Below are 14,615 nucleotides of genomic sequence, written 5' to 3' on the forward strand. Positions count from 1 at the left end.
TTTTTTTTGAGATGGAGTCTCACTGTTGTCACCCAGGCTGGAGTGCAATGGTGCAATCTCTGCTCACTGCAATCTCTGCCTCCCAGGTTCCAGCAATTCTCCTGCCTCAGCCTCCTGACTAGCTGAGATTACAGGTACCCTCCACCACACCTCGCTAATTTTTTTAATTTTAGTAGAGTTGGGGTTTCACCATGTTGGCCATACTGGTCTCAAACTCCTGACCTCAGTGATCCACCCACCTTGTCCTCCCAAAGTGATGGGATTACAGGTATGAGCCACCACGCCCAGCCGTATATCTTTTCTTCTTTTCCCTCTTTCTTTTTTTTTTTTTTTCTGAGACGGAGTTTTGCTCTTGTTACCCAGGCTGGAGTGCAATGGCGCAATCTCGGCTCATCGCAACCTCTGCTTCCTGGGTTCAGGCAATTCTCCTGCCTCAGCCTCCTGAGTAGCTGGGATTACAGGCACGCGCCACCATGCCCAGCTGATTTTTTTTTTGTATTTTTAGTAGAGATAGGGTTTCACCATGTTGACCAGGATGGTCTTGATCTCTTGACCTCGTGATCCACCCGCCTCGGCCTCCCAAAGTGCTGGGATTACAGGCGTGAGCCACCGCGCCCCGCCTTTTCCCTCTTTCAATGTGGTTATATGATTCATTTCAAATAATGTTAGTTTCATTACTTTCTGTTTGTATTATATTTTAGCATTTTCTCCCTCCTCATTGATTCTATTTCATTTGAGTATGTGAAAGCATTATCATGGATCCAAAACCAAAAGTGAAAACAAAAAGGAATATTCAAAGAAATGTTACCCATCCTCACACCCCGCAGTGCTTTCTATCTCCTTCCCACCTACCACATGTGAGAATCCATCTCATTCGTTTTTGGTTTATCCTTCTCACATGGGTTTCTGCAGAAATGAGTAGGTAATGTGTATTTTCCTATCTTTCTTTCTTTTTTTTTTTTTGAGATGGAGTTTCACTCTTGTTGCCCAGGCTGGAGTGCAATGGCTCGATCTCCGCTCCCTACAACCTCCACCTCCTGGGTTCAAACGATTCTCCTGCCTCAGCTTCCCAAGTAACTGGAATTACAGGCGTGCATCACCATGCCCTGCTATTTTTTTTTGTTTTTGTTTTTTTGAGACAGAATTTCACTCTTGTTGCCCAGGCTGGAGTACAATGGCATGATCTCGGCTCATTGCAACCTCCACCTTCCGGGTTCAAGTGATTCTCCTACCTCAGCCTCCTGAGTAGCTGGGATTACAGGCGCATACCACCACATCTGTCTAATTTTTGTATTTTTAGTAGAGATGGGGTTTAACCATGTTGATCAGGCTGGTCTTGAACTCCTGACCTTGTGTTCAACCTACCTCCGCCTCCCAAAGTGCTGGGATTACAGCATAAGCCACCACACCCGGCCTGTATTTTTTTTTTTAAGTACAAATGGGGTTTCATCATGTTGGCCAGGCTGGTCAAACTCCTGACCTCAGGTAATCCACCTGCCTCAGCCTCCTAAAGTGCTGGTATTACAGATGTGAGCCACCACACTTGGCTCCTGTCTGTAATATCCTTTGCTCTTTTTTTTTTTTTTTTTTTTGACTGAGTTTTACTCTGTCTGTCAGGCTGGAGTGCAGTGGCATAATCACAGCTTACTGCACCTTTTACTTCCTGAACTCAAGTGATCCTCCTGCCTTAGTCTCCTGAGTAGCTGGGACTATAGACACGTGCCACCATGCCCAGCTAATTTTTGTGTTTTTTATGGAGACAAGGCTTTTCCTTGTTGCCCAGGCTGGTGTCGAATTCCTGTGCTCAGGCAATCTGCCTGCCTTGGCCTCCCAAAGTGCTAAGATTATAGGCACCGTGCCTGGCTGCCTCTTTTGCTTTTTTTACCTAATCGTGTTTATACCAGTTTGTAGAGTTCTTCATTCTTTCTTATAGCAGTGTACTAGTCTTTGAGCCATTCTCCTATGAATGGGCATTTAGGTGGTTTCCAGTAATTTGCAATTACAAATTCTTAGAAGTGGGATTGCTAGATCCAAAGGTATAAACCTATGTGTAGTTTTATTAGGTATTACCTAATTCTCCTCCATAAAAGTTGTACTAATTTATATCCCTACCAGCAACATATGAGAGTGCCTCTTTCCCCACAACCTCAGCAACAGAATATGATGTCATACTCACTAATTTTTGCCAGTCTGATGGGTGAGAATGGTATTTCATTGTTTTCATTTGCATTCTCTTATTATGTGTGCGGTCAAACATCTTGTCTTATGCTTAAGGGATATATATACCTATATCTATCTATGTCTAGTTTGCAAATTTTTTCTATCAGGTTTTTTAGTTTTTTCCAAATTAAAAAAATGAGTAAAACATGTATTGAGATATAATTCACAAGGCATACAAAGTGTACACCCATTTAAACTGTACACTTTGGTGGTTTTTTGCATATTTATAGTTATGTAACCTTCACTACAATCTAATTTTAGAGCTTTTTCATTACCCTAAAAAGAAACTCCATCCATATTCATTAGCAATCACTCCCCATTTTTCCCCACTACCACAGTCCTAGGCAACCATTAATCCACTTTCTCCATAGATTTATCCACTTTCTCCATAGATTTATCCATTCTGGACATTTGATATAAGTATAATTTATATTATATATTACAAATTATACTATTTATCCTATAATGTAAATAAAATCATACAACGTATAGTCTTTTGTGACTGGCTTTCTTCACTTCAAGTAAGTGATGTAATGCTTATAGTGTTCCAAGTTCTGTTTCTAAATGTTTAATCCCCATAACCACTCTATGGAATATTGTTATTATCCCCATTTTATAGAGGAGGAAACTGCGGCACAGAGAGATTAAATAGCTTGCCTCTGGTCACACAGCAATAAGAGGGCTTAGTTAGGTGAAAGCAGATGAATTAGGCACACACTTATAATCCCAGCTACTCAGGAGGCTGAGGTAAGAGGATCTCTTGAGCCCAGGAGGTCGTGGCCATGGCGAGCCCTGATCATACCACTGCACTCCAGCCTGGGCAGCAAAGTGAGATCCTATCTCAAATAAGGAGTTGAGCTTTGGAGTTACACAGACTTCAAGTTCTAGTTGTATCACTTGCTCTGTGATTTATGGACTATTACATAAACTCTATCAGTGTTTCCCATTTGTTTGTTAAATGAATATAACAAACAATGAGTCCTGGAGTTATAGAGAGTTAAATGATATGACATAGGAAGGACATAGTCCAAGGCCGCAAATGTAAGTGTCTAGTTAATTGTAGTAGATATTAACAGGTAGAGCCAAATAAATACCTAGCTCAACTGGTGTGTTTGGCTCTGCCTCCCTTAGCATTTAGGTGTACCTGAGATCGCAACTTTTTAAAAATAAATCATATACCATGAAATTCACCCTTTTAAAGTGTGTAATTCAGTGTTTTTTTAAGTATATTTACAAGGTTACACCACCATTACATTATCTAATTCCAGAACATTTCCATCTCCCAGGCTGGGTACCGTGGCTCATGCCTATAATCCGAGCACTTTGAGGCCGAGGTGAGTGGATCACTTAAGGTCAGGAGTTTGATACCAACCTGGCCAACATGGTAAAACCCCATTTCTAGTAAAAATAAATACAAAAATTAACCAAGTATGGTGGCATGTGCCTATAGTCTTGACTACTTATGAGGCTGAGGCAGGAGAATCACTTGAACCTAGGAGGCAGAGGTTGCAGTGAGGCAAGATTGTGCCAGTGTGCTCCAGCCCCGGCAACAGAATGAGACTCTGTCTCAAAAAAAAAAAAAGAACATTTCCATCGTCATCCGAAAAAGAAATTCTGTACCCATCAGCTTTCCCCATTCTCCCCTCACCCCAGTTTCTGGCAACCGGCAACATATTTGTATTCTCTATGGATTTGTCTATTATGGACATTTCATAAAAATAGAATCATACAATAGGTGGTCTTTTGTATCTGGCTTCTTTCATTTAGCATGATGTTTTCAAGGTCATCCATGTTATAGTGTACCCATACTTCATTCCTTTTTATCGCCAAGTAATATTCCATTGTACAGATATACTGCATTTTATCCATTCCTCAATTGATGGGCATTGGATTGTTTCTATTTTTTAGCTACTGTGAATAATGCTACTATGAACATTGGTATATATGTTTTTATGTGAACAGGTTTTCTTTTTTCTTTTCTTCTTTTTTTTTTCAGACAGAGCCTTACTCTGTTGCCCAGGCTGGAGTGGCACCATCCAAGGCCCACTGCTGCCTTGACATCCCTGGGCTCAGGTGATTTTCCCGCTGCCTCCGCACCCCCACCTGAGTAGCTGGGACTGCAGGTGTGAGCCACCACGCCTGGCTAATTTTTGTATCGTTTTTAAATAGAGACAGGGTTTGGCCATGTTGCCTAGGTTGGTCTCAAACTCCTCAGCTCAAGTGGACCATCCACCTCACCACCCCTCAAAGTGCTGAGATTACAGGTATGAGCCACCACGCCCAGCCAGGTTTTCAGTTCTCTTGGGCATATACCTAGGAGTGGAACTGCTGGGTCATATGGTGACTCTGTTTAACTTTTTTAGGAACTGCCAAACTGTTTTTCCAACGTAGCTCCATCATTTTATATTCCCCCCCAATGATGTGTGAATATCCCTGTTTCTCCAGATCCTCTCTCATACTTATTATCTGTCTCTTAGTTATGCTAGAGGGTGTGGAGCGGCAGTAGCTTACTGTGGTTTTGATTTGCATTTCCTTATAATAATAAATAATGGGCTGGGTGCAGTGGCTAACACCTGTAATCCCAGCACTTTGGGAGGTAGAGGCAGGCAGATCACCTGAGGTCAGAAGTTTGAGACCAGCTTGGGCAACATAATGAAACCCTGTCTCTTACTAAAAATACAAAAATTAGCTGGGTGTGGTGGTGCACAGCTGTAATCCCAGCTACTCAGGAGGCTGAGGCAGGAGAATTGCTTGAACCCAGAAGGCAGAGGCTGCAGCGAGCCAAGTGACAGAGTGAGACTCCGTCTCATAGATAAATAAATAATGGTGTTGAGCATGAGATGGCTGACGTTTGGGTCAGCTCTTTCTGCACCCCAGCTGTGTTTCCTGTAGAAATCTCTCCTCAGTTTCTCTTCATCTCCTGCCTAGACTCAGCGGTCGTTTTGGGCTCTTGGATGCTGATTGATGCCTTCTTAGTGAGGTACTTTGGGGGAGCCCTCTGGGTGAGTTCCGATGGTCAGACTACTATATGTCTAGAATTCAAGGTGTGTGTTTTTGTCTGCAGGTTTGATGTTACTCTTGAGGCTGCCACAGCCATCAGGCAGACTTGCCAAACTGCTGGGACAAAGCCAGCCTTCCCGCAGACACCCTGTGAACAGGATCCAGGGTTCTTGATCCGGAAACGGTCTTTAGAGTCTATCTCATTCATCCTTTTGGAATAAGACAGTTAGGACCCCTTCCTCACTCTACCAGACTGGGGAGAATGTTTCATTTATTATTTTTTTTAATTTCTGTAGGAAGAAATTCCACTGGCCCCATTTACTACCAGCCAGTATTTTAGTAGACTTCTGTGTTAGAAAAATGCTTTGCCCTGACCCAGATCCCACCTCCTGCAGCACATGCCAATTTCCTCTCATGCTTTGCTTTCTTGGAAGATGTGAGAGACAGCTGCTCCCTAGGAGGGGCTTCATTCTGTTCAGACAAAACCACTTTGGCTAGAGAAGCCCTCACATGAGGAAGTCCAGAGCAAGCCAAGTCCCCTCCAGGAGACTTTAAAGATGGAATGACCTTGTCACTTGGCGATTGCTTGGGCAGCCTGCTTTGAAAAAGAGAACTTCTGACAGGCTTCAGGTCGTGTGTTTATCCCGAGGCTGGGCCATTCCAAATTCATGTTTCAGAGTTTAGAGGTTGTGTCCAGCCAGGCTGTGGGTGGTAATCAAATGCAGGTGGAGACCATCTGGCCAGGCCTGTTCCTCCCACCCAGCCAAGTGAGAGCTGGCCTGCCTACCACAGAGGTGGCCCAGAAAACACCCTGTGTGGAGGCAGATGGTGGACATGTGCGTGTGCACACATGCACGGCTCTAGTTGCGTGTGCACACAGCCCCTCCTTAGTGAGGTGGTGCTATGTGGATGCATCTGATCCAGTGATTTTTCTCTCTCTGATTTGAGGGTCTCCTCGTTGTACAGCTGAAGAGGAACAAATTTCTTTTAGCCTGTTTCTCAAGTTTTTATGGTTAGAAATCATGTATTTTTCTTGGCCCAGGATGAAAGCCTTGGAGTAATGGTTTAATACATTTAACAAAGCTGCCTCTAATTGGTGGCTGCTTAAAATCTTCTCTTTGCCCTAATGACCCATCTTCCTTTGCAGAGTTTTAACTCTAGTCAATCTTGGCATTACCCCAGGTTTTCACACCCCTCCCAAACCTGCAGCTCCAGAGAGGTAGCTCTTCCAACTTAGAGTTTGGTAGCTGTTCCCTTAGCCTCCCTGCACTGAATTGACCCCAAACAGGGTAATTCAGCAAGGAAATAAAGTAGCTTACATTGTGTTGTCTAAGCATCTTCTGCTGGCCTGGTCTCCAAAATTCCACGTTTGTGCCCTCAAAATGGATTCTATTTCCCCTATTGCTACATATACCTGGAGAAAATGCAAACTGTGGATACTTGCTTTAAATATAATTGGACCAGGTGCTGTGGCTCATGCCTGTGTTTTCCCAGCACTTTGGGAGGCCGAGGCATGAGCCTGGGAATTCAAGACTAGCCTAGACAATGTGTTGAGATCCTGTCTGTACAAAATTTTTAAAAATTAGCTGGGCATGGTGGTGCACACCTGTGGTTCCAGCTACTCAGGAGGCTGAGGTGGGAGGATTGCTTGAGCCCGGGAGGTCGAGGCTACAGTGAGCCATGTTCACACCACTGTATAGAGCAAGATGTTGTCTCAAAAATAAATGGGCTGGGCACGGTGGCTCATATCTGTAATCCCAATACTTTGAGAGGCCAAGGCCAGAGGATTGCTTGAGCCCAGGAATTTGAAGCCGTCTGGGCAACATAGGGAGACCTTACCTCTACTTTAAAAAAAAAAAATTGGGAGGCTGAGACAAGAGGATCACTTGAGCCCAGGAGTTCACAGCTGCAGTGAGCTGAAGATCACACCACTGCACTCCAGCCTGAGTAACAGAGTGAGACCCTGTCTCAAAAAAAATAGATAGATGATAGATAGATAGATAGCTATAGATACATACATATATACATACATACATAGGGCTTGATCATGATAACTTCTGATGATTCCTTTTTAATCCATTAGAGAACTTAGTTTCTCAGGGTTGATCTTTCCCTGCAAAGTGCAAGAGGGCTGGGTTCACCCAGGCACAGAAAACTAGGCTTCTGAGACTTGGGAATCTCTTTCTATCCCATCTCCTGGCCTTGCCTGTCAGGGGTGATGATGATGATAAGGAAAGATGCCATGTGGAATTCCAGGGTTGGGCATTGACTGCATCATTAGCCCTTGCGAATTCTCACCTATGATCGCCTTTTCCAGGAGCTTGGTTGGCTGTCATCTTAGTTTATGGTTTGTATTTGTATGCCGATGAGTTTACATGTGTATAATCATTGTGGCTCATGTTTGTACAAGTTATAATTACTGAAAATTATATCATGAATGTATTTTAATTTTAACCTTCCCATGCTGGCAAGCGTTGTGTAGCTCTCCCTGGATGCTTCCCTTACCTGAGGTGTGGCACTGTGCCATCCGGGCCCTGCTCTCCAATCCACATCATTGCCCTCTCTGATGAAGTCCCTTTCAAGTACTTCCCTGAGACTTGGGGCTCCTGAGTGTTTCCTGCAAACAAGGAGGCAGGGACTCCTGCCTTCTCTCATTGTCACTTTAATGAGTTGTGGCCACAGAAGCAGTCATCCTTATCATTCTGGTTCACTGAGGGATGGGAAGGGAGGGAAACCCATGCTTCTCTGGGGTTCCAGCAATTGAAGAGTGCATGTGGAGTGCCAGGTTTCAGGAAGAGCATGTGGTAATTGAGGAGTGTGTGTTGGGTGCTGAGTTTCAGGAAGAATATGGTCCCACCCAGTATTTGGAATCTGCCTTGGGACCTGTCCACAAATGCTGAGTTTGAAGGTCAGCCAGTGCCACCCAAGGTTGTACCCTTATGGGACAAAGTGGAGGTGGGAGTAGAGAAAGGGTCTCATCCTCACAGAGTCTATTAGTCCGTTCTCACACTGCTATAAAGACATACCCGAGATTGGGTAATTTATAAAGAAAATAGGTTTAATTGACTCACAGTTCCACATGGCTGGGGAGACCTCAGGAAACTTACAATCATGATGGAAGGGGAAGAGGGCGGCAGGCAAAAGAGAGTGGGCAAGAGCAGGGAAAACTGCCTTATAAACCTATCAGATCTTGTGAGAACTCACTCATTATACAAGAACAGCATGGGGGAAATCGTCCCCATGATCCAGTCATCTCCCACCTGCTTCCTCCCTTGGCACGTGGGAACTATGGGGATTACAATTCGAGTTGAGATTTGGGTGGGAATGCAGAGCCAAACCATATCACAGAGCATATAGCCTTGTGGCTCATAGGACATGTTTCCTTAGCAAACAAAGTAGATGCCTATTAACAGCTTGAAGGAATATGGAGCATGAACAAGGGAGACTTTCAGCAGTGTTCCCTCAATCATCCAGAAAGGAATATTCCAGAGCCACAAAATTTGGAACTCTAATTCAGAGTGCCAGCAGTAGAATTTGGCCAGGCCAAGGTCACATCCATATACCCAGAGCTGGCCAGGAGGACAAGGCAAGAGTTCTGGTTCCTTATGGGCTTTTGATATTCCCTCCCAACAAGGCTTACATCCTGGGATACTCCTCTGAATGGAGGGTGTGGATACTGAGGTCACTATAAAAAGGGGGAGAACTTTAGACTTTCAAGACAGTGTTTTTCCTAAGGTAACAGAGCTTAAAACATTTGCTTTTTATGTCTTTCAGGTTTACAGGAACAGATGGACCTAGTGGTTTTGGCTTTGAGTTGACCTTCCGTCTGAAGAGAGAAACTGGGGAGTCTGCCCCACCAACATGGCCTGCAGAGTTAATGCAGGGCTTGGCGCGATATGTGTTCCAGTCAGGTAGGAGCCCAGGGCTGGCTGCTGTGCTGGTCCTTTTGCTATGAGCTTGGTCGACTTTGAATACTAGCAGGTATATTTTCATGTCTGTGGAGTGGCCTTTCCTGGGAGTGGGCCCAATTCTGCCATGAGGGTGGCTTGTTTTCCCTGGTGTTTCCTGGGTGGAAAGCCAGTTGGGCCATGGCAGAGAGGGGTACTCCCCTCTGCCCTCCAGCAGCAAGTTCTGTGTTATGTTCTGCCACCCTGCGCCCTTGTGTTTCATGGAGGATTTCTTTCATATTATCTGATATGATATGTTTCTGTGTGGCTAATTGATCAGAAGCGTTTCCCATCTGACCTTAGATTTTGTTTCTTTGGTTTTGTAAGTAGACTTCAAATGAAGGCCAGGATACTTTCCCCCAACTCTTTTGCTCTTGGACTATCATGGATAAAGTGCAGAGCAAGCCTGGGTCTCTCAAAGCATGGTCCTTCTACCACCTGCCTCAACTACCTGGAGAGCTTGTTGCAAACACATATTCCTAGGCCCCCATTGCAGATGTCTAACTCAGAATCTTTGGGAGTAGTGTTCCTTGGTGCTTCTGGTAGAGACGAAATTTAGAGAACCATAGATCTGGTAGCTTCTCTAGTTACAGTGACATCTTTTTTTAAACCTTGAGTAGGTTATACATTTGGGGTACAATAGACCTGTCTAGGTTGAACCCCTCTGCCCGCATTTCACACTTGTGGGAGTCAGTTGTTGGCACATGGGGCAGATCCATAACTACCACCTACCATTGTGTGCCCTGTGGGATGGTACCCTCATGGAGGCTACAGTGGGTCTTCTCTAAGCAGGATTTCCTAAATCTGGCTGCCCATCAACCCCCAAGAGGAGCTTGCTGATTTCCAAACCTTCCTGCAGGACTCCAGTTGAGGTAGCCAGAAGCAAGACTAGGGCAGGCCAGGCACAGTGGCTCACACCTGTAATCCCAGCACTTTGGGAGGCCGAGGCAGGCAGATCAGCTGAGGACAGAGTTCAAGACCAGCCTGGCCAACATGGTGAAACCCCATCTCTACTGAAAATACAAAAATTAGCCTGAAAAAAACAAACAAACAAACAAACAAAAAACAGTCCAGGTATAGTGGCTCACACCTGTAATCCAAGCACTTTGGAGGCCAAGGTGGGCCGATCACCTGAGGTCGGGAGTTCAAGACCAGCCTGACCAACATGGTGAAACCCCTGTCTTTAAAAAAAAAAAAAAAAAATTAGCCTGGGAGGTGGAGGTTGCTGTGAACCAAGATTGCACTGCTGCACTCCAGCCTGGGCGACAGAGTGAGATGCCATCTCAAAATTATATATATATAAATAATAGTTCACAATAGTTGTGAAACATAACATTAATAATGGAACAAATTATTATTATGTACCTTCTTATGTGTTGCAATATAAGGTATGTGATATCAGCTATATAGCATTTTCCCAAAAATGTTTAACCTGAATCAAGTTATAAACAGACAAATCCAGATTGTGAGGCACTTTACAAGACAAATGCCTATATTCTTGAAAAATGTCAATGCTATAATCCCAGCACTTTGAGAGGCTGAACCAGGAGGCTCTCATGAGTTCAGGAGTTTGAGACCAGCCTGGACAATGAAGCAGGACCCCGTAAATTAAAGATAAGCCAGGCAGGGTGGCATGCCTATAGTCCCAGCTACTTGGGAGGCTGAGGTAGGAAGACCACTTGATCCTAGGAGGTTGAGGCTGCAGTGAGCCCTGATTATGCCACCACATTCCAAGCTGGGCAACACAGTGAGACCCTACCTAAAAAAGAAAAAAGAAATACACACACACACATACACTCCAATGCTATGAAAGACATAAAAAGACAAGGGGCAGGGGCTATTCTACATTTAAGGAAACATAGCAGTTTAAATGCACTGTTGATCCTTGATTAGATCCTGAATTGGAAAAAAAAAAAAAGGTCATTTCTTAAGAACAATTGAAAAAATATGAGCTTTAAGGTCATTTTTAAGGACAAGGAAAAATATGAGTTTTTAAGGACAATTGGAAAAATACTGTGTATTACTTAATAGTACTGTACTACTGTGCAATTCCCTGGATGTGATTATGGTATTATGGTTATACAGGATAATGTCCCTGTTGCTAGGAGATAAAGGCTAAAGTATTAATGGATAAAATGACCTGATGTCTTTAACTTAATTGTCAAACGATTCAATTGATTTAGTTGTCAAAAAATAAAACATCTGTGTGTGAAGTGAAGATAAAGCAAATGTGGTGAAATGTAACAACTTATGAAGCTAGGTGAATGGCATTTAGGTATTCATTGCATCGTTCTTTTAATTTTTTATAGGATTGGAAATTTTCAAAATAAAATAAAAGTTGTGGCTGTTTGTTGAGTGTACGTTGACTAGTATGTGCTCTGCAGGCCCTTTCTGTACCTGATGGCCCCGCTTATGGTGGTTATAATGTGCCTGCTGTAGCTTGTGTCAGCAGATCACTTTAGGCACATCAGAACGAGAAAGGGTGACTACACTCTTAAAAGTGTAATACTTGACTTTCTATTTTCCAGATTTTCTGTAACATGATTGTACTATTTAAATAACAGGTAAGCTTTTCACATGTTGCGAGGGCCAGACCGCAGGCCTCACCTTGTGGCGGTGCGCCAGAGCAGAGTACGAGTCTGAGGTGGAGGGAGTCATGGCAGGACAAGCCTTTAGAAAGTTTCTTCCACTCTTTGACTGAGTATTGGTTGAAAGAAGTGCTGCTGAAACTATAACCAAAGGAGGCATTATGCTTCCAGAAAAATCTCAAGGAAAAGTATTGCAAACAACAGTAGTCGCTGTTGGATCAAGTTCTAAAGGAAAGGGTGGAAAGATTCAACCAGTTAGCGTGAAAGTTGGAGATAAAGTTCTTCTCCCAGAATATGGAGGCACCAAAATAGTTCTAGATGACAAGAATTATTTCCTATTGAGAGATGGTGACATTCTTGGAAAGTACGTAGACTGAGATAAATTACTCTTGAAATGGCATCAACGTGAAGCTGCCCATTCCACTGAAGTTCTAAAATCTTTCATCATATAAATAATTTCCATATCTCTCTTTTAATAATAAACTAATGATAACTAATGACAAAAAAAAAGACAGGTAAAACAAATCTACTTTAAATTTTTTTTAGAATATGACAGGTAATAAGTTATTTAAATAATGGGAAAATTATAAAGAAAAGTAAATGGTAACTGATTCAAGATAGGAGACCATGGCTATGAGCCTAAATGATGATGAGAATAAGACTAACATTTGGACTTGTGCTCTGCATGCCAGTTCAAGTGATCATGGAATATGTGGACAAGCCTATGAATTAGGCACTGTGAAATGCCAGCTTTTCAGTTGCAGAAAGCAAGACAACACAGACAGGTTGAGCCGCATATTCAAGATCACACCTCTAGTGGGTATAAAGGCAAATTTGAACCCAGACAGTGTAGCTCTGAATGGCAGCTCTTGGTCAGACACAATGGTTTATGCCTGTAATCCAGCACTTTAGGAGGCCAAGGTGGGAGGTTGGCTTAAGCCTAGGAGTTCAAGACTAGCCTAGGCAACATAAGGAGACTGTGTCTCTATAAAAAAAAATTAAAACTTAGCTGTTGTGGTGATGCATGCTTGTGGTCCCAGCTACTCAGGAGGCTGAGGTGGGAGGATTATGCATAAGCCTGGAAGGTACAGGCAGCAGTGAGTAATAATCACCATTGCACTCCAGCCTGGATGACGGAGTGAGACCCTGTCTCAAAAGAAAAAGAAAACCAAAAAAAGGCCAGGCCTGGTGGTTCACACCCATAATCCTAGCACTTTGGGAGGCCGAGGTGGGCGGATCACGAGGTCAGGAGTTAGAGATCAGCCTGGCTAACATGGTGAAACCTTGTCTCCGTTAAAAATATAAAAATTAGCTGGGTGTGGTGATGGGTGCCTGTAATCCCAGCTACTCAGGAGGCTGAGGCAGGAGAATCGCTTGAAACTGGAAGGCAGAGGTTGCAGTGAGCCGAGATCGTGCCACTGCACACCAGCCTGGGCAACAAGAGTAAAACTTCATCAAAAGGAAAAAAGAAAAAAAAGGAACAGTCCAGGTGTGATAGCTCATGCTTGTAATCCCAGCACTTTGGGAGGCCAGGGCAGCTGGATCACCTGAGGTCAGGAGTTTGAGACCAGCCTGGCCAACATGGTGAAACCCTGTCTCTACTAAACATATAAAAATTATTTGGGTGCGGTAGTGGTGGGTACCTGTAATGCCAGCTACTCAGGAGACTGAGGCAGGAGAATCATTTGAACCCAGGAGGCGGAGGTTGCAGTGAGCTGAGATCACGCCATTGCACACAAGCCTGGGCAGCAAGAGTGAAACTTCATCCAAAATGAAACAAAAAAAGTACACATAACTGTACAGCTTGATGAGTTTTCACAAACTATATATACCCATGTAACTAGCACCTAAACTGTGAAACAAACCAGTTCTCCAGAAACGTCTCTGATGTCTCCTTTTAGTCAATACTCTTACCCTCTCCTGACTTCCAACAATACCACTTTTTTTTTTCTTTTGTTTGATTTCACTGCATAGTTAGGTCCTTAGCACTGTGTGCCTAAACTCGTTGCTAATAGCCTAAGTAGGCTCCCATCTCCGCTTCTCTTGCCTGAACTGTTCTCCATCTGCCTGTGACTGCCAGATCAAGACAGCAGCATGGTGTGGTGGCTTAAGAGCATGGTCTCCTGACCCAGACAGCTTGCATTCATATTGGCTCTGTCAGTTACTGCCTCCTTGGGCAACACGTATGTCCATTTGCTCAGCTATGAAGCAGGGATAATAGTTACCACATGAAGTTATTGAGAAGATGAAGTGAGTTAATACCTGTGAAACACTTCATGCCTAGTATGCAGTAAGTACTATATAAATTTTACAGTGACTCATACCTGTAATCCCAGCACTTTGGGAGGCCTAGACAGGCAGATCACTGAGGTTAGGAGTTCAAGATCAGCCTGGCCAACATGGTGAAAAACTCCATTATCATTATCATTATTCAGTCTTTTAAAACTTTATATGGATCAAGAAGGTGGGTACCTTGGTCTTTTTTTTTTCAATGACAGTAATGACCCTATTTAACAGCAAAACCATTAGGAAATGTCTTGCTTGTCCCTGAATCAGATGTGTGGCCTCAGCTGATGTGATGACATTTGGAGGCATTGTCTTACACAGAAAATCGGTGATATTAATACAAATAAAATTGCCTTATTTTGTACATTGTATTATATAGCCAAAAACATTAAGTTCAGATGTGGCTCCTTGTTTTTTTTGTAGTTAATTTACATAGTTGCCTGTGAAGTCTTATGCAAATCAAACCCTATTCTAAGTCCATTAGAGCTCATTCAGTTTAGTGGGACCTTGTAGTAAATCTCTTAATAAGGTGAAGAATCTTTTTTTTTTTTTTTTTTTTTTTTTTTTTTTTTTT

At 43.3% G+C, this 14,615-nt stretch overlaps 1 protein-coding gene and 1 pseudogene across 2 annotated transcripts in view; both read left to right on the plus strand.

Moving 5' to 3' along the window:
- The window catches only part of SUFU (SUFU negative regulator of hedgehog signaling), a 120,950-nt gene that overhangs the window by 38,060 nt on the left and 68,275 nt on the right, over positions 1-14,615 (plus strand). For both annotated transcript variants that reach the window (XM_032281458.1, XM_032281457.1), the window contains exon 3: positions 8,995-9,131. In XM_032281458.1, coding sequence (XP_032137349.1) covers positions 8,995-9,131 — 137 coding nt within the window. The remainder of the gene's footprint in view (positions 1-8,994; positions 9,132-14,615) is intronic.
- On the plus strand, positions 10,383-12,924 carry LOC116553860 (annotated as a pseudogene).

Source organism: Sapajus apella, unplaced genomic scaffold (genome assembly GCF_009761245.1).
Source record: "Sapajus apella isolate SASKATOON/1434 unplaced genomic scaffold, GSC_monkey_1.0 scaffold13, whole genome shotgun sequence".
Lineage (NCBI taxonomy): Eukaryota > Metazoa > Chordata > Mammalia > Primates > Cebidae > Sapajus > Sapajus apella.